The sequence below is a fragment of the Triturus cristatus genome, chromosome 6 (assembly GCF_964204655.1).
Source record: "Triturus cristatus chromosome 6, aTriCri1.1, whole genome shotgun sequence".
Lineage (NCBI taxonomy): Eukaryota > Metazoa > Chordata > Amphibia > Caudata > Salamandridae > Triturus > Triturus cristatus.
The window spans coordinates 1,613,936,110-1,613,956,830 of record NC_140589.1 but is presented as its reverse complement, the minus strand read 5'-3'; the positions used below and the strand labels follow the sequence as shown (position 1 = coordinate 1,613,956,830).

General features: G+C 49.4%; 1 protein-coding gene across 3 annotated transcripts in view; it reads left to right on the top strand.

Annotated features, from left to right (window-relative positions):
* The window catches only part of TTC7A (tetratricopeptide repeat domain 7A), a 1,536,967-nt gene that overhangs the window by 395,646 nt on the left and 1,120,600 nt on the right, over nucleotides 1-20,721 (top strand). For all 3 annotated transcript variants that reach the window (XM_085612750.1, XM_085612748.1, XM_085612749.1), the window contains exon 5: nucleotides 14,992-15,110. In XM_085612750.1, the coding sequence (XP_085468876.1) occupies nucleotides 14,992-15,110 (119 nt within the window). The remainder of the gene's footprint in view (nucleotides 1-14,991; nucleotides 15,111-20,721) is intronic.

The following is a 20,721-nucleotide window of genomic DNA, read 5'->3' as shown; positions in this document are numbered from 1 at the left end:
ACCATGAACAGCTCGGCTGAAAGGCTGATTGTAATCCAGATGACAGGAAGTTTGTCAGGACTGCCTCCAAGACTTTCCACAGGCTTGTCAGCCGTCGATGCAGTAGCAGGAGTCTTGGCAGTGCCGGCGTTCCAGAGGCAGTCTTGTAGCGGAGTTCCTGCCATTATCGTAATCGGAGGATGGAGCACCAAGGCTGAGGGTGGGAAGACTGCTGAAAAAGCAATGGTAGTTCCTTTCCGCCAACTTGTAAACGGGTCGCAAGTCAGCTTGAGCAGTAGCCTGGGGTATAGTCGCCACAACCACCATATAAAAGTCTAGCTAGTCACTCCCAAGATTTCATCATCCTTCTAGGCTTCGGCTGACCACTACCTTTCTCTAATCAATATCCTTCTTTCAACCAAACTCAACCTAGTTAAGGGAAACTGGTATATACTAGATGTTGTCTACGGTTTGAAGAGATTTTCTCTCTAGTCATCCCTCAATAACAGGTTTCCCTTTGCTTAAGTGTTTTAGTTTAGGTTCTCATGTTATATTTGTTTATTGCAAAAAATATATACTTTGTCTTTCTCAAAAGAAAACACATTCATATTTTAATATTCATATTTTTATAGTTCACTTTTGACAGGAGAAATAATGTTGAGCCTGGATTGCTGTAAAGATATTTATATGGAAAGACATTTGAACATAGCAGAAATGACAGAAGCCATAACGGATGGTGTGATGCATTGGAAGGCCTTGCTAAAACGAATACGTGAGATTCAAACATTTGTGACTAATTGAGTCAGTGATATTTTGCTTACAATTACAGAGCTCATCTTCCATAAAACTTTCACAGGTTATCAATAAAAGCCCACGTTGATGAGCCGAAAATTCCTGAGTGTCTGTTAACCCTTTCAGTCATAGAGTGGTTTTCCCCCTAATGTGTTGCCTTCTTCCCCCACTTTTCTGACCTCGTTTGTGCTGGTATTATTACTCTGCGCACTGCTAACCAGTGCTAAAGTGCTTGTGCTCTCTCCCCTACACATGGTAATGTTGGCTCATACCCAATTGGCATATTTAACTTACTTGTAAGTACATAGTAAAGTGCACTGCATGTGCCCAGGCCCTGTTAATGAAATTTTTGTAGTGGGCCTGCAGCACTTCTTTTGCCACCCCCTTAAGTAACCCTCTACCCATCTCTCAGGCCTGCCATTGCAGAACCTGTGTGTGCAGTTTACACCGCCATTTTGACCCGGCAAAATTAACTTAATGCCAGGCCCAAACCTACGGTATGCCCTGGACAAATCAGAGGGTAGAGTGCAATGTATCTGAAAGTAAGGGCATGTCTTTTATGTTTCACATGTCTTGGTAGTGAACAACTCTTACATTCATTTTTTTACTATTGCAAGGTCTATATCTCCCTTAGGATAACATTGGTTTTGCCTTAATACATTTTATGTGTCATTCCCAAATGTGAAGATATGACTGTTTCAAGTTTGGTGTCTCTGGAATCCTAATTTAAAATCCTAGCTTATGGTGAAGTAGGATTTTAAATTACAATTCTGAAAATAGCACTTTTAGTAAGTTGCCATTTTCTTGCTTTAACCATTTGGTGCCTGTAGTCTCTGATGACATGACTGGGTGTAGTTGGCAGTTGGGGTTTGTGTATTCCTCCTAGACAGCCACACACAATGGGTGCTTAGGTGTGTCTTAATTGGCCTTCTCTGGCAGGACAGGAGGGAGGAGCTGGGCATAGACTCACTCACACCTGAACAGGCAGTGTCCTGTCTGCATACAAATGGCAGCATACTCCTCTGTAGTGAGTTATTTGAAGTTTCCCCACTTCAAAAGCACCACTGGATATAAGTACCGGACCTCAGATACCACCAAAACAGTACACTTCTGGACCTGTGGATACTCTGCCAGGAAAAAGGACTGATGTTCCTCTGAACGACTGCCACTCTGCTGGACTCCTGCTTTGCTGTGCTGATCTGCTGCCCTCCTACCTAGGTGAAAAAGACTAGCCCTGCATTACTTTAACCCAGAATCCAGAGTGACTCCAAGGGATAGTTTGTTGACTGACCTCCTGATCTGAAGCCTCAGGGACATAACAGGCTTCCAACCCCTGCATCTGGACTCTGCCATCTGTGACTCTATCCTGCCAAGTGGTGCCACCTCAGTGCTGAACCCTTTGAAGTGGGCCTAAGGCGCTTGTCAGTGGGACTGATGCATCTTCTCTTCTGAGCGATGCATCCTCAAAGAGAACCGTTGCATGTCTTTGGTTGAGCGTGCATCACCGCTGCTGCGTGGATCAGACCAGTTGCAAAAGACTAATGCACAATGAACAATTGATGGACAGAATGCAGAACAATGTCATACATTCACCCCAGTACAGAGATCTGGGCCTAAATCTATCCATTATTTTTTTGCTACCCATGCCATTCCAGTTTGAACCCAGCCATATGCAAGTCAGTCTTGACCCTGCGCCCAATGGGAACAGTCCAGTACGAACTGTCAGGACCCCACAAGTCTTATCTTCTGCTTGCGGAGTGTTCTAGCAGGGATGGCATGAACAACCTCCACCGTCTCCCACCTCTCCCTTGTCCTAGAACATAATCTGACCAGGGTGTAGATGGGGGCCGGGGGAAGGGATCCTAATGTGTGGAGTGTTGTCCCTTGGTGTAGATCTGGTCGGGTGTGCCAATGAAGACGAGGGAACCCCTCTAGGAACTACTGCCTGGGATGTGGTACTGCGATAGGCTGTGGCGTGTGTCCTCACACACCCAAAGGAACACGGAACTGAAACTGTAGGCGCTCCTGCACAAATGAAAAGGGAGTGACAATGCTTATGGCTTCCACCCTAATCCAAATGAAATATTATGCTCTCCTGCACTGGTAATAAAATAAGGTGACTGTCAACGCGCCCTTGTGTGTGTCACTGCTGAGTAATTGTACAAGGGCTCCTGCACCTGTACCAAGATTAGTCTTGCGACCTCGTGCTCCTGTGCGTGTCGTAGATCAAAAGATATGCCCACAAACGCTCCTGAGCTATGGCCGTAATGTGTGTCTCACAGCAACGCGCTCCTGCGCATGCCACAACACAGAAATATCCTTAGCGCTCCTGCGCTTATGGCTATGAAGTTTGTCTCGTGGCAACCCACTCCTACACGCACCACAACAAATTGATTTGCATGAGCGCTCCTGCGCTGGTGCCAAAATGGTAATACCGGCTTGTCTTTCGACATCCAGAACCTCAGCGAACACCACGGTGTGCAGAGCAGAGGCTCCGTAGAATCAACTCCGACTCCCGCTGGGACAATAGTCAGTATCCGAAGCAACGTCGGGTTGAGCACCGCTAGTTCTTATGGGGTCTCACCCGGAAGCACCCTCACAGTGACCCCCAGGACTATTTTCTGTTCAGGAGAATCTGAACCTCTAACCAGTAACTCTGCAGATTTCCCTCACGCAACTTCCACAAGGAAGCAGATCATGCACACCACTGCCAGGATAACTTGACTCCAGTGACATGGAGAGCACGGGACCTACGTCTGGGCATACCCATCCTACTCGGGGTGACAAATGCAAAAAGAACAATTGATGGACAGAATGCAGAACAATGTCATACATTCACCCTAGTACAGAGATCTGGGCCTAAATCCATAGTTTTTTTGCTCCCCATGCCATTCCAGTTTGAACTCAGCCATATGCAAATCAGTGTTGACCCTGCGCCCATTGGGAACAGTCCAGCCTGAACTGCCAGGCCAGGTCCTCCCTGGACTGGAAACATGCATCGTAGGACCGGTTTCAGGGTTCACCCCTCATCAGCCAGGATAGCTTGACTCAAGTGGCATGGATAGCACTGGACCCACGTCTGGGCATGACCATCCCACTCGGGGTGACAAATGCAAAAAAGAACAAACTGGGGTGGCATGGTGAGCAAAAGAATGATTGATTTAACCCAGATCTCTTGAATGGGGTGAATGTTTTGATTTATTCTGCATTCCATCCATCAACTGTGTGTCTTTTAGTTGCAAAAGACTAGCATCGCCACACCTCCCGCATATTGGGACCAACGCATTGCCTTCCAAACCGCTGCTGCACAATGCTTTTCCGACACAAACTCCTTGCATCCCTCGTTGACAGCAGTCACAATGACTCAAACTCTGAATCGCAGCTTCACTGCTCATCGGCATTGACACTTCGCCTATGCTGTGCCTCGCATCCTTGACACCTGACTAAGCATCGCAAGCCCCGTCGACAGAATCCTTGAAGTAGACGCAACATAACCTTGCAGCGCAGCCTCGTTGAAACTAGGAACTGATGCATTGCCTCTGCTGCGCCACGGATCTTAGTCGCGGATCCATGCAATGCTCCTCAACACGGATTGAAGCTACTTACGATGCCGCCACCCTCAACGCACTCAACACCGGCCGAACCCCCGGGTGCTACCGAGCCACTCCGAGACGCACCCACGGACCCTTCACCTGCCAGTCCTGCAAGTTCTCCTGCATCCGGACCTGCACTGCTTCAGCACCCACCAAACGGAACACCAGCAGCAACCACCTCAAGTGCATCCTGCTCAACCCCCGCTCCGTCCACAGACACGCCGTTCAACTCTGGAACCTACTTGACACCACAGCTCCTGACGTTGCCTTCCTCACGGAAACCTGGATGAACGACTCCTCAGCGCCCGACATCGCCATCGCCATCCCAGAGGGCTACAAGATCATCCGGAGAGACCGCGACAACCAGACTGGAGGAGGCATCGCCATCATCCACAGGGACACCATCCGTATCTCGACCAACGCCGACGACACCCTGACAACCGCCGAACACCTGCACTTCCAGGTCCACACCGACCCCAAGACCACCCTCAGAGGCACCCTGATCTACCGACCCCCGGGACCACGCACTCAATTCAGCGAAGACATCGCCGACTTCATCAGCCCGCACGCCCTCCCCTCCGCTGACTACATCCTCCTCGGGGACATCAACTTCCACCTGGAGAACAACAACGACCGCAACACCACCACCCTGCTTGACAACCTCGCCACCCTCGGACTCAAGCAGCTGGTGACCACCCCCACCCACCTCGCCGGACACACACTCGACGCCGTCTTCTCGTCCAGCAAAGACATCTCCTTCAGCCACGCCACTGGACTCCACTGGACGGACCACAGCTGCATCCACTTCACCTTCAAAAGAACCACGGTCCACCACCACCAGCAACAGGCTGCACGAAGAAGCTGGAACAAGATCACAGCCGAACAACTCGCCGCATCCCTGAGCCAGCACCCTCCCGCCAGCTCACCGAACCCCAGCCAAGCCGCCGACAACCTCACGAAATGGATCTCCACCTGCGCGGACGAGCTCGCCCCTCTGAGGACCCCGCCCAGCAGACCCGGAAGCAAGAAGGCCCCGTGGTTCACCGACGAACTCAAGAGCTCCAAGAAGAACTGCCGTGCCCTCGAGAAAGCCTGGAGAAGAGACCCAACGCCGGACAACATGACTACCCTCAAGCTCGCCACCCGAATGCACCATCAACTGATCCACGCCACCAAGAAAACAGCATTCAAGGAACGGCTGGACAACAACGCACACAACAGCAAGGAACTCTTCAACATCGTCAGAGAGCTCTCCAACCCCAACGCCGGAACCAACAACATCACCCCATCGCAAGACCTCTGCAACTCCCTCGCCTCCTACTTCCACAACAAGATCGCTGACATACACAACAGCTTCAGAACACAACCAACGCTCCCCACGACCAAACCAACGCCCCCCACCACCACCCTCAACGCCTGGACACCGATCAACCTCGAAGACACCATCAGCACGATGAACTCCATCCACTCCAGATCCCCAACCGACCCCTGCCCTCACCACATCTTCAACAAGGCCGACGCTGTCATCGCACCCCACCTGCGGGACATCATCAACACCTCCCTCGACACCGCCACCTTCCCTGAGAGCTGGAAGCATGCCGAACTCAGCGCTCTACTAAAGAAACCAACGGCGGACCCCGCCGAACTCAAGAACTACCGCCCCATCTCGCTCCTCCCGTTTCCAGCCAAAGTCATCGAGAAGACCGTCAACAAGCAACTGGCAGCCTTCCTCGAGACGACTGGTTCCCTCGACCCATCCCAGTCAGGCTTCCGGGCCAACCACAGCACTGAGACCGCCCTCATCGCTGCCACGGACGACATCCGAACCCTGCTGGACAACGGAGAAACAGCGGCCCTCATCCTCCTGGACCTCTCCGCGGCATTCGACACTGTCTGCCACCGCACCCTAGTGCAGCGCCTCAGCAACGTCGGAATCGAGGAGAAGGCACTGGAATGGATCATCTCCTTCCTCACCGGAAGGACACAGAGAGTCCGCCTGCCCCCGTTCAGATCAGAAGCCACGGAAGTCATCTGCGGCGTCCCTCAGGGCTCCTCGCTCAGCCCCACCCTCTTCAATGTCTACATGAGCCCCCTTGCGGCCATCGCACGCCAACACAACCTGAACATCATCTCCTACGCCGATGACACCCAGCTGATCCTCTCCCTGACCAACGACCCCGCCACCGCCAGAGCCAACCTACACGAAGGGATGAAAAACGTGGCCGAGTGGATGACGACCAGCCGCCTGAAACTGAACACAGACAAGACGGAAGTCCTCATCCTGGGCTCCTCACCCTCCGCCTGGGACGACTCCTGGTGGCCCCCCGCCCTGGGCAACGCACCCAAACCGACAGACCACGCACGCAACCTGGGCTTCATCCTGGACTCCTCCCTCTCCATGACCAGACAAGTCAACGCCGTCTCCTCGTCCTGTTTCAACATCCTGCGCATGCTACGTAAGATCTTCCGGTGGATCCCCACCGAGACCAGGAAGACGGTCACCCAGGCCCTCGTCACCAGTCGACTGGACTACGGCAACGCCCTCTACGCCGGTACCACCGCCAAGCTCCAGAAGAGACTCCAGCGGATCCAGAACGCCTCGGCGAGACTCATCCTCGACGTCCCCAGACGAAGCCACATCTCCAGACACCTGAGAGACCTGCACTGGCTCCCGATCAACAAAAGAATCACCTTCCGGCTCCTCACCCACGCGCACAAAGCCCTACACTACCAAGGCCCGACCTACCTCAACAGCCGCCTCAACTTCTACGCTCCCAAACGCCACCTCCGCTCGACCAGTCACGCCCTCGCCGCCGTCCCCCGCATCCACAGAGCGACAACAGGAGGAAGATCCTTCTCCCACCTGGCCGCCAAGACTTGGAACGCCCTCCCTCCCGACCTACGCCTGACCCAAGACCACCTCTCCTTCAGGAAGAAGCTCAAGACCTGGTTGTTCGAGCAGTAGCGGACCCCCCCCCCCCCAAGCGCCTTGAGACCCTCCGGGTGAGTAGTGCGCATTATAAATGCCTATGATTGATTGATTGATTGATTACTTTGTTCAGTGGGCCTCACTCGGTCCCTGTAGCAGACAGCCTGAACTTGTCACTTTGTCCTGGTCCAGAGTGACCAGATATCCCCCAACAGTGCTTTGTGCTTTTTAGCGCTATATTTCATTATAAACTTTAAAATTGAATAACTTCAGTTCTACTAATTGGATTTTAGTTGTGTCGGTCTTCTTTTATTTATTAATCTAAACTCAATTTTCGGTTGCTGCTTGAGCAGGGCTCATACCACAATCAACCGGCAGCCCCATTTCTAACAGTGCCCATACGATATCATCCTGCCTCAATCCAATATTCAGCATCTAGATTCCTTTCTCTGATTCTGACTTTTATTCCTCTACCATTTGTCGGTTGATTTCTGTTACCACAACAACTGTAAATAACCTTCTGAGGGCCACATTTAGCCCTTGGCTGATGGCCCTCTGCCTGCTAGGTCAGAAGAGGTTATTGTCTCCACTCCTCTGGTGGAAAATCGCTGGCCACATTTAGAAATCTCTGCTGACCTGTAGGCTAGGGAAATGGTGAGCGGTAGCAATGTATATTTGGTCCCACTCCACATTTTTTTTTGTTATTACAAAACAAAATCCCAAAGCAAAACAACCAACAGCCCTGATGTGTAGAATGGTTTCTTTCTGTTCTTTAGGGTCATTAATTGATTTCCCTACTAAGGCAGGGAAATATACCCTAAAAGGGGTAGGGTAATCTAAAATTGCCACTTTATTACAATGCACCACTCCAGCAGACTCTAAGCGACTAATGTTATGAAGCAATTGTTGATTACATATTGTTATAATTACTTCCTAAAACTGTGTAGCTTTCATACTGGTTTTCTAGAAGAAAGAGTTACTTACCTTCAGTAACGATGTATCTGTAAGAGACATATGTTGGTATGGATTCCTTACCTTAGAATTACCCCCAGGCGTCAGACTGGATCTGGAGAAATTGTTTCGTAGCATTACCCCTGCGCATCAGTAGGTGGCTCCAGTCGGCTTCTCGTCCTTGGTCACGGGATGACGTCGCGGTCTACTTAGACGCTGCCCCTGCGCGCTGACATCAGTTCTGACACGACTTTCCACACCAGAAGCGCTGAGCCATGCAAGTCACTGGCCACTGGTGCACATAACTAGGGCCCTGTAAGGGAGTCCCTATCCCTAGAAGTCAGTACGCTGAACGGGGAGGATGGTAGGGGCGGTAAGGAACTACATATGTCTCTTACAGATACATTGTTACCTAAGGTAAGTAACTTGTTCATCTGAAAGAGACCGTAGTTATAGATACCTTACCTTAGAATAGATACCCCAGCAATGCCAATCCCGGTGTTGGGTCTGCAAACTAAGTTCACATGAGGAAGTCCTGGAGAACAGAACGGCCGAAAATGCTGTCTCTCCTTGGCTGTCCAGGCAGTAATATTTCGTGAATGTGTGCCAGGATGCCCATGTGGCTGCCTTGCAGATGTCAACCAACGGAACTCCACGTCCCAAAGCAGTAGTGGCTGCCGTCACCCTGGTAGAGTGGGCATGCAGTCCTACTGGAGGTTCCTTTATTTGCCAAAGAATAACAGATCTTAATGCATAAGACAACCCATCGAGAGATGGTACGTTTGTGCACTGCCTGACCTTTCTTGGTGCCCACATATCCCACGAAGAGTTGATCGTGCCCCCGTAAGTCTTTAGTGCGGTCAATGAAGGACAGCGCACGTTTTTGGTCCAGATGGTGGAGTCTCTCTGCCTCTTTCGAAGGGTGCGGAGGTGGCAAGAAGGTGGGCAATGTGATGGTCTGGCCTATGTGGAAAGAGGTAACCACTTTGGGCATAAAAAAATGTCTAGTACGAAGGACCACTTTCTCTGGATAGACAGCAAGAAAGGGCGGTTTGGAAGAAAGAGTCTGAAGCTCACTCACCCTGCGTGCAGATGTGATGGAAAGCAGTCTTTAAAGTAAGGCGACGAAGAGGACAATTATGTAATGGCTGAAAGGTAACACACATAAAATAAGTGAGGACAAGATTCAAGTCCCACTGAAGCATTACGAACGGAGAAGGAGGAATGAGATGAGTAATGCCCTTCAGAAATCTGTAAACAACAGGGAACTTGAAAAGAGAAGGCTGATCAGGAAGGGGAAGAAAGGCCGGAATGAATGAAAATAGCCTTTAAGAGTGCCCAGAGCAGAGCCCTGCTGGGCCTGAGAAAGAATGAAGAGGAGAACCTCTGAAAGGGGGGCAGAAAGGGGATCTACTGCTTTTGCTGTGCACCATGCCACAAATTTGTTCCATCTACAGGCGTATACTGTTTTATTGGAGGGATGATTGGCTGCCATGATGACGTTACAGAATTCGGGAGGAAGGTCGAAAGCTGTCAACTGTTGCCACTCAATCTCCACGCAAGAAGGTGGATACAGGACAGGTTCGGGTGGAGAACTGTCCCCTGCTGCTGCGACAGAAGATCCTCCCGAAAAGGCAGTCTTATCGGAGGATCGATGGCCATGCTAAAGAGCTCGGGGTACCAGACTTTTCGCGCTCAGTCAGGAGCCAAAAGAATTACTTGGGCCTGGTCGCGCTTTGATCTTCTTCAGCACTCTGGGTAGAAGTGGTACGGGTGCAAAGGCATACAGGAGGCCGCAATTCCACTCGCAAAGAAAGGAGTCGCAGAGCTAGTGCTGCCTTGTAAACTCCAATGCGCAGAACTACTGACATTGTGTGTTTTCTTCAGTGGCAAATAGATCTAACCAAGGCTCTCCCCACTGCTGAAAGAGACCTTGCACCACCTCCAAGTGAAGACGCCATTCGGGATCCATCATGCACCGGTGGCTGAGTACGTCTGGCTGGTGTTCAGGGAACCCACCAGGTGTTGAACCACCAGGGATATGCCCTGATGTTCCAGCCATGTCCAAAGGCAAAGAGCCTCTTCACATAGGGTCCACGACCCCACCCGCCCTGTTTGTTGCAGTACCACATGGTGGTGGTGATGTCTGTGAACACCTGCACTATTCTTCCTTTGACAGAAGAAAGCAGTGCCTTCAGTGCAAGACGAATTGCCTGGAGCTCCAGAAGGTTGATGTGGAGCCCGGACTCTGCCGGAGACCCCTGATCTCTGCCTCTCTCATATGGCCGTCCCATCCCAGGAGTAACAGATCCGTCACCACTGTGAACTCTGGTTGTGGAAGGGAGAGGGATCTGCCACTGACCCAATCTTGGTTTGTTAGCCACCACTGCAACTGACTTGCAGTCTGTTCGAGATCTGGATGACATGGAAAAGATTGCCCTGATGCTGCGCCCACTGGAACTTCAGGTCCCACTGCAGAGCCCGCATATGCCATCTGGCATGATCTACCAGCAGAATGGAGGAGGCCAGCAGCCTCAGAGTCATTCTCACCGAAATCCGGGAAAGAGTCGGTATCATAGACCGAATATCCCGGACTTGTTGCTTGGGAGGATAAGCCCGAAACTGCGCTGTATCCAGACCTGCTCCAATGAAAAGGAGCTTCTGAGAGGAAATCAGGTGCGACTTCGGCACGTTGATAGTGAACCCCGGCGAATGCAGGATGTCTGCCGTAGCCTGGAGGTGGGAGACGTCAGCCTGGGGCGAGACTGCCTTCAACAGCCAGTCATGGATATAGGGGGACGACTGGAACCCCTGAGCTGCGCAGATGAGCTGCGACCACCGCCATCACTTTTGTGAACACCTTAGGGGCGCCGCTAAGGCCAAATATAAGCACAGTAAATTGAAAATACTTGTGGCCTAACGTGAACCGTAGGTAATGCCGGTGGGCAGGCAAGAGGGGGATGTGAAAATAAGCGTTCTATCCAGTCTCCAGGGTGAAGGGAAGACAGGACCTGAGCCAAGGTTAACATTTTGAATTTTTCCTTCCGGAGGAAGCAGTTGACGTCCCAGAGGTCTAAGATAGGACACAGTCCTTTGTCCTTCTTGGGTACTAGGAAGCAGTGGGAGTAGCAATCATGATCTACTTCTGGCACAGGGACTCATTCGATAGCTCCCTTGGCTAAGAGAGCTGTAACTTCCTGGCATAGAAGGGCCAGGAGATCCTGCGACATGCGATGGAGTGTTGGTGGCATGGAGGGAGGGAGTAGCCCCTTCAGACTATCTGCAAAACCCACCTGTCCGACATGGTGATGTGCCAGTGGGAAGGTAATGGTGGATCCTGTTGCCCACTGGCAACTGGTGGCCTTGAAAAGTCAGACTATGGAGGTTTGGAGGCTGCCGCAGTGGGACATTGGTGGACTGGTCTGCTCTCTGGCCCCCAGACCAGCGACTCTAGATCCCACATCCCCAGCCACACATAGGCTGCGTAGCTTGTGCAGCCCTTTGGCTCTGGGTGGAACATGGTGGGGCACACCTTCCATAGCCACGAAAGGGGTGAAAGGCAGACTGCATGGGGTGAGAAGTTGCTACGAGGCCCAAGGACCTGGCCGTGGCCCTAGAGTCCTTGAAGCGCTCGAGCGCGTTGTCCGACTTGTCACCAAACAGGCAACGATCATCAAAGGGCATGTCCCAAAGTGTGGATTGGACATCCCCAGAGAAGCCAGACATTCTCAGCCAGGCATAGCGCCTCAGGGCTACAGACGTGGAAACCGTCCTACCCAGCGAGTCGGCGGTATCCAGCCCACACCGGATGGTGAAGTTAGTTGCATCTCAACCCTCAGCAACAGTGTGGGTCCTCCGGACACTGTGGCAGCACTTGCGTGACTGTATCCCACACTGTGTGTGTATATCGGCCCAAGAGACATGCAGTGTTCACCGACTGCAGTCCTAAGCTGGCGGAAGAAAACGTCTTCTTCCCAAGATGACCCAGCTTCTTGAATTCCCTATCTGGGGGAGCAGTAGGGAATGTGCCTTTGCAGGATGAGGCTTGAACCACCAAGCTCTCGGGGGTAGGATGTTGGGAGAGGAAAAGTGTGTCGCCCAGGGCGGGCGGTGGCGTTGGGCAATCATCCTATCCACAGGACCCCCTGTGCTGGGCTTGGACCAAGTGCCCAGAAGGATGTCAGTGAGAGCCTCATTAAAAGGCAGCAGGGTCTCCGAAGAGGCTGCTGCCGGTTGAAGCACCTCAGTCTGGAGGTTAGTCCTGACAGCCACCGTAGGAAGCTTGAGTCCCAAGGCCTCAGCTGCCCTACGCAACACCACAGCGTAGAAGGCTCCCTCCTCTGTAGCCACGGTAGTGGGAGAAAGCATACCAAGGTTTGGGGAAGTATCCATACCACTGGCATCACCCAACTCCTCTTGCTAGTCCGGCTCTTCAAGTTGGTCTGCTAGAGGGTCAACAGATCTCTCCCAGTCCTCCTAACCCTCCTCTGGTTGCCGCTCAGGGCGGGAGGGAACACCAGGGATGAACAGCGGTACAAAAGTACCCTCCGGTGCCGGTACCGATGTCGGTCCAGCATGTGTCCAAATCAGGGGTGAGGCTGGGGCCGATGCCAGTTGGGGGTGCAACCGACATCAGGACATCGGGGCATCGTCATTGGAATCGGTGCCGGCGAAAGTACTGTGCGGTCGACCAGCACCGATCCGGATCCAGGCCTGGATCCATGGGGATCCTGCGGCGCCGAGGTCAGAGCCACCAGCATCGAAGCCCCAGGGCCCCCAGCCGAGTCTGTGGGGCCCAAAGGCGCACCTGAGGAGTCGGGCTGTCCAAAGATGCTGTGCAGCGCTTAGTAAAATGCACGATGCTGGGCAGGGGATGCTCCGGATCCTTGAAAAGGAGGGAAGCGTGGAGCCATCCCAGCGGGCTCCGACGAAGGAGCCGGAGAGAGATGACGCTCCGGGTCCCACGTAGGCTGACGGACAGGGAGAATGCAAAGAGCGAAGACGCTTCTTTGCCTTCTACTTGTGCTTCAACTTACCCGAGGAGTGCGAAGACTTCGAGGACGAATGGTGATGGCTCCTTGACCGGACCTGCAACCTTCCCCTCGACCAAGACCTCGAACAGTGTGGAGCAGACTGGCAGGCCTCCAAAAGCTTTTGGGACCGCTCCCGCAAAGACTCCGGCAGTCGAAGCATGACTTCGTGCTTGCGCTCCAGGCACCAGAGACACACAAAGTGCTGATGGGTGACCAAATCAACTTGTGACAGGAGTCACAGGGCTTGAAACCGGGCTGACGGCTGGACATCCCTCGTGCACCAGGAGTAAAAGATAAAAAAAAAATCGAGAAAAGTCAAAAAAGGGTTAGTCAAAAAGTGGCTAAGGGGCACGCTCTCTCCGGATCTGCGCTGGCTGGTGCTGAAAAAGGAAGAACTGATGTCAGCGCGCAGGGTTGGCGTCTCAATAGACACCGTGACATCATCACAGCAACCACGACGCCAACAACGGACGCGGAGTCGACCGACGCCACCTACCGACGCGTAGAGGTGAAAACTTTTCTCTGGATCCAGTCTGACTCCTAGGGGTAATTCTAAGGTAAGGAATCTATAACTACGGACTCTTTCAGATATGTTTTGCACAATGCACACCTCCTTTTTTATTATTATATACGGTGTACTTTTTTAAAAAATCAGTTCCTTTCTATTTTCATTCAGTCCCCATGGGCTTTAGCTGATTGTTTTGAATTGAACTTTTTTTAAACTTCTGTTCTAGTTGTAAACATTCTACAACATTATTATTGCTATCACTATTATTACCAATATTAATACAACTACTAGTGCAATCACCACTATTAATAATACCACTAATGTTAATAATAATAAGACCAGTAATAAGGATATTATACTTTGTGGTTCTTGCTATTGCAGTTTCTTAAGCAGATGGAGATGTGCAACACACGTTTCCAGCAAACTGTTATGGTATCTGCACAGCTCTACAACATATTTATAACAACGTGTATTGAAGATTGAGAAAAGATGCATAACATGGAGTGCTGTGGTGAAATCTGTTGTGTCGCTCAGTTTCCCGAAATCCCTCCCCATCTCCCAAAATCCATAATCACCTTCAACCAGATACTGACAATGACCGTGATTCCTCATTTCCAAAGCAGGCGTGTCTTCACGTGCTACAGGCGCTGAACCGAAGAGGTTGCTGCATAAACGTCTGTAGGGTCATTACAGGCACTAAACCAGGACCTGAATTTGTGTCTGATAGCGTATTGCATTCTGGATCTTGTGGTCTTGTCTTGCTGCCATTGAACTAAATAAGCAAGCACATCTGGAAATATGTGTAGGCGACAGTCTCAGGACTGGAGACGGTGTTCGAAATGGTCTGGATTAAGGTGGCCAAGGTCTTCTTCAATGTGACTGTACTGTGTGCTGTACTCTTTAGGAAACTGATAATTATGACTTATTTCGATATTTCAAGCCATGGCACATTATGAAATCAGACGATTTATCAAACTATGAATTGAAGCTGCTTAGTTACATGGTATGACTTTTTTTCCCCAAGAGTCATAGTGGTTTAAATTGATACTGAAGTGCTGGGTATGTTTGTGGCAACTGTAATAAAGAGCTTCTCTTAAAATATGTTGCACTATTAAAGTTTGTCTTATTTTTGGGCCTGCTCATAATTTACGGCGGTGAAATGGTTTGAACGGACCTGTTGTTTTAAAATATATTTAATTATTTCAGCTGTCGAGTGGCACACCATCAAGGCACTTAAAGTCCAGTGTGTCATCCCAGGATTTTGAACTCACCTATTTTTTGGAAGCAGCCCTCCAAAGTGCCTATGTGGCTCATTTGAAAAAGGGGTAAGTGGTGATTATACAGTTTTACACATAAGACCATCCTATTTACAGCTGCAGAGATGTGATTACAAAAGGCATCCAAATCATGCAAGGCACAATGACAGCCTAGTCTGGAGCAGCTTCGGTTGCATCACAGTGCTTTGTTAATGTACCCCAGGCATATCATCTCTAGTGAATCTGCAGTCCAAAATGTCTTTATGTAGAAAATCCATCTTTTTGCTATGTTTCTCTTGATTGTGATATGTTTACACTTGGGTCTTTTGACCTCTACGCTGCTGGGATCCACAGATTAGCTCCTTCCTGAATCTGCTCATCCATAAAAATGAAAATGATTTTGTGTTGACATTAGCATATTTGACACCTGGTATGAGAAATGCTTGCAGAAAGGTGTTATCCAAACTTACATCAAGGGAAAAATATAAAACTTACTCATAGCTCAAGCAGCCCTGGATGATGCACAAAGTTGCAGGTCTGTGTTTAAGAGAAAAACAGAAATCTGATTTTTTAATTGTAACTGCAGGCTTGATACTTTCCGACCGACCTCCGGTCGGCAGTCCCAACTGCCTAATTACGATGCGACCACACCTGGTGCGGTCGCATACTCACATTTCCCTATGGAAGCATGTGCTACGGCTGTAGCACAAGCTCCCATAGGAAATGGGAGGTTGTGCTCATCCTTGCACCGCATGGCAGGCACCTCATGATGCCTGCCACACGGTGCAGGGATCGATATGGTGCCCCCCTGGCCGAAAACAGAAGAGGGCCCTGCTAGTGGCCCCCAAACTCGCTTTCCCCGGCATGGAAAGCCTGCCAGAAACTGAGCATCGTAATTTGGATGGCATAAAACCCAGTCCATATGGATTACGGGCTGGTCTCTGACTTGCCGACGGACTCCTTGATCCGATTGTACCGCACACAACAGGCCATCTGTGTCAGTCCAACAGCCCATCTGTCCAACCACCGCATTACAGTATTGGTGGTCGGACCCTAATCTGTTGGATGAAAGACTGCCACCTCCGCCAAGATCAGACATCCCAATGGGGTGGCAGTCGGTGCAGTGTGCGACAGTCGCGGAGGTGCTGAGGCTGGCACCGACATTGGGATTACAATATCATTTTCAGACAGCCTACTCAGCCAAAATTTGCTTGACATCACCCTTTCCCTTCACCCTGGCCACCAGGTCTGTGAACAATAATTTCACCCAGGACAAAAATTGGGCTGAAACACATCTTGCCCAATATCACCAGCAGGTAGGGCCACTCCAGGGAATTAAATACCTTCCTCGGCGTCCAAGACAAGTAGGATTGTTGGCATTGTTCCCTGTAGCACGCGCACCTGGGCGGGCGCGCAAATGGCCTTCCCTTAGCGCGCACATACTCTCACAAAGCGCGCACTTCACTGCTCCTTGTGAGACAAAGCGACCATTTGGGAGCAGATCGAAAAAACTGTCACTTCCTTGGAGCTGAAGTGCATTTTCTGCGAGTTTACAAGGCCGGGTGAAAAAGCAGAATTCCTGTGAAAGGCAAAGTCTTCCTCTTGCCTCCACGTGTTTTGCCACAGATGACAAAACTCTGCTGCTTGCTCCATTAGTGTCGGGTGGGTGTCCTGCCAGGATTCAGCAGCTACATCAACGCGGCCAGCATTTCCACCGGGGATTGCTTTCATTAACAGCTGTAGGTGAACCGTTTACCCGCTTGACATTTATTTTGCTTGAACAGATCTAATTACGTTTGCAAACAGGCCGATTCTCTTTAAAAGCGTGACTCTTTGTTAATGGAAGCTCGAGAGAAATTTGATTGTTCTTGGAGCACACTCTTTGCTGATAATGTAGCTGTTGAGGTATATTTTCTATGTAGAATACAACTGCTTAAGCTTTATTAAATCAAAGCTACTGAGGCCCTGATTACAGGAAGGGTGTGAGATGTTTACCTCACTCAGTAAAGTCCATTCTAACTGGGGAGTTTACCAGGTGTGGTAAATAGCTCTAATTTCAAGTTTTAAACTTGGAAATGTGACATAGGGGCTTATTTACAAGCCCCTTGCGCCACAGGTAAGTCACTTTTTCCCATGTTAAAAGTGACGCTCCGGCGGCGCAAGGGGCTTTTAAAAAATCTCCTAATATGCTGCCTTCACGTTTAATGAACCAAATTCCACATGATTTCTCCTTTTCCTGGCCTTTCCTTTACATTTAGAAAGTTTAACCTGTCAGAAGCACCGCAGAGGTGTGAGCAGGGCCGGCTTTAGGGCGGTGCGACCGGTGCCACAGCACCGGGTGCTGGCTTCCTTAGGGCGCCGTGTTCGAAAGTTTGGTGAGCTTTTGAAGCACCTGCTGCAGCGTTTCTTTCCGCCTGCAATTACCAGGCCTCACATAAATGTCAAGAAAACTCGTGTGATTAATTATCTTCCTGGAGAGAGATCAGCATTTTGTATAGTTGAGGTTTTGACTTAGGTGAAGTAAGTGCAGAGGGTTAATATGCCTGCTGCATAGAACGTGTACCAAGTAGATTACAGAGTGCGTATGATGTAAACAGATCAGCAGATTACTGCTTTCAAAAGAGACATCCTTTTGTTACTTGCAATTTATAACGTAAAGTCCTAATATAGAATAGTGAGTTATTAACTTTCATCCCAGAACTGCATACACACTGCAAAGTATACATAATTAGAACATTGATTAATGTTGCAAAAAGGGTTAATTTGGCTAGAAATCGATTTTTACTATTAAAGAATACTCCCAACTATGCTGTTTCTTTTTCGACTCTGCGTTTGTGCTTCTCCACACCAAGCACTCTTAATTAAACTATACTGCCTACCAGTATGTATGACGTGACTCCTACACTTTCAGTCCTTTGGCTTATGTAACATTTCCTATACACTGATTTACACACGTATGATTGATTGTCTCTGTGCAATGTGTGTCTGAGATGCAAAGTGCTTGGACACCCTACACTGGTATGAGTGGCGCTATATAACTAATTCAATGCATCTGCGAGAGTGTGGTTATGGAGACTTGGTCACTGTTAAAAGGTGCTAGTGAGAGAATCCGTGGTGGAGGTGGTCATTGGGGGGGGGGGGCGCCAACAAACATTGTCGCACAGGGCGCCACCAGCACTAAAGCCGGCTCTGGGTGTGAGGATTGTGACGCAGCTTGGAACTGCGACCCCTGCACTTCCTGTTCGCCCAGGGAAGGGATTGCGTAAGCAGTTGACAGGGCCTGTGTCACACCTAGTCAGCACATTGTTTCGGGTACTGTGTAGGGTACCCTTCAAACTTTGCGGTGGGCCCCACCGCCAGCTCTGCAATTTTTGCAGAAACTTTCTTGAATCATCGTGCATCGTGGCTGTGTCTTTCAGGAACATAAATAGCAAAGTTCCTTTGTTATTTTGCTACTAGATGAAAGGTACCTAAGCCCGGGAAAAGCCTTTTCAACTGAATAAAGTCACAAGAACACAGCTGAGGTGAAATGGAGGGAAATATAAATACAAGAGGGGCAAGCAAGAGAGAACAACTAAGAGAGACGGGGCAAATGTAGATATTGTGAGAAAGGGTGAGTTAAAGAGAGGCAGCTGCGCCAACAGCCATCTGTGTGGGAAAGATGTGATACAGATAATGCCTTTAAGAAGCACAGAAAGATGACAAGTTTATAACCATTGTCAGACGCATACCACCTGGAGCATAACTTTCATTGGTGCAGCAGGTGCTGTAGCACCCGTGTTGAGTGGTGTGCGGAGCCTTTGTCCCTAAGCATGACTTTTGTTTATTATCACCCTAATCGTAGAAAGGGGCTAATTTTCCTTGATTGCATTAAGGCAGGTGGCAACCATGCGATGCCACTCTGGAAAGGGGACACAAAATGGCAGGTAGGAGGGGGAGGGAGAAAGAGAGAGAGCGAAACAGAGACAGACAGAACAGAAAATGGCAGGAGAGAGAGAGTATGGGCGTGGAGAGAAAGTGCAAGGGCTTTGTGAGTCACAAGACAGAGGAGGTGAGTCTGACACAAGACAGACAGGAGATACACAGCAGTGGAGAGTGAGACACGACAGAAGAGACAAAGTTAAGTAAATTAAGTTTAGTAAATTAGCTTATTTTCTTCTGAATGGCACAAACAAGTAATGCATTTTTACCTAGCTTGATACTATGGGTACTTATCAGTGAGCAAAATATTCTACCTTCAATGTATAACAAAATGATCATCATAAGTTCAGGCACATAATTAGTGTATATTCAGTGTCCAGATGATTGCTGTATTTTTTGGAGAGTTTAGCATCATTTTATTTGAATATTAAGATTCACGTAGTTTTGGTGGGAGAATATGGGCATGCCGCACTTAATTCTGGATATTAGAGGGGTGGTCTCATGGGATGCTCTACACTTTTCCTTTAGAGTTGAGTGAATAGATGCGGGCACCACTCCCTTAGGATCGCTTTGAGGTATGTTTTGTTATTGCATACTATAGAAGCTAATACCACCATGCAAACTCCCTCTTCCGGGGCCATAAAGACTGCATTTACCAGCTCTAACCCTTCAATGTTATTATCACTATGACACTAGTTCAACTTTAGTAAAATCCTATGATCGTACAACCTTCTGGGTCCTGTATTTTTTTAAGACTGGGGTGTAGGTGCCACTAGAGTAAACAATTCATATCATATTGGAGTGCATATACATTGTACAACTGTCACAAATCCCTATTAAAGTTAGTATACTTGAAGTGCGCCTGTTTTTGCTTTGGAATGGTGATTGCCATAAATGTATATATAAATGTATATAACTGATCACAGTGCTTACATTCATCATAATTTTCTTGGTGCACATGGACTTATCTGCAGCGCACAGACATCTTACACTGCCGCACACAGAGGGAAAAAATTAGAGGGAACATTGATTGTTGGTTCAGCTATCTGCTTGCTCCTTGCAATGTATCTCGCCAGCCTGCGTAGGTTGTGTCTCGTGCCCTATCTGGCACGAAGCCAGATTGATCGGGCCACAAGGATGTCCACTATTTGTAACAAACGGTTGGCATGTACAGTTGCTAGGACCTTAGTTTCTGTGTTTAACAATGAGATTGACCTATATGATGTACAATGCTCTGGCGGCTTCCCCTTCTTGTGGACCATTACTGCTGCTGCCGGTCTTAGATCTCGAGGGAGCAGACAATTCCTATTTTGTCCTGTAGAACAGCGAACAGAGCAGGCCCACCACTCGCTACTTGATGCACTTAAAGAATTTGGGTGACAGACCATTCAGGCCCCGAACTCTACTCCCTTTCATCTGTGTCGGTGCCTCTGAAATTTCTGTCTCTGATTTCCACTTCCAAAGCCCGGCTCGACTCCGTTCCAAGTCAACATGTCGGAATGTCTGCAATGAATCGCTCTAGGTCTACTACCTTGACTCCAACCCTCTCCCAGCAGAGTTCCCTCAGATGTGTTGCGAACACTGACACTATAGTGCTTGAGGTTTCTGCAATCTCTCCCATCTCTAGATGTATATCCTGAACCCACCTTTGCCTGTCTTCTTTTTTTGGTAAAAATGATAGCAACTTCCCCGCTTTATTGCATATTTTGAATAGTTTACCTTGTTTTCCTCTAAAATGGGCCCTCGCCTCCTGTTGGAG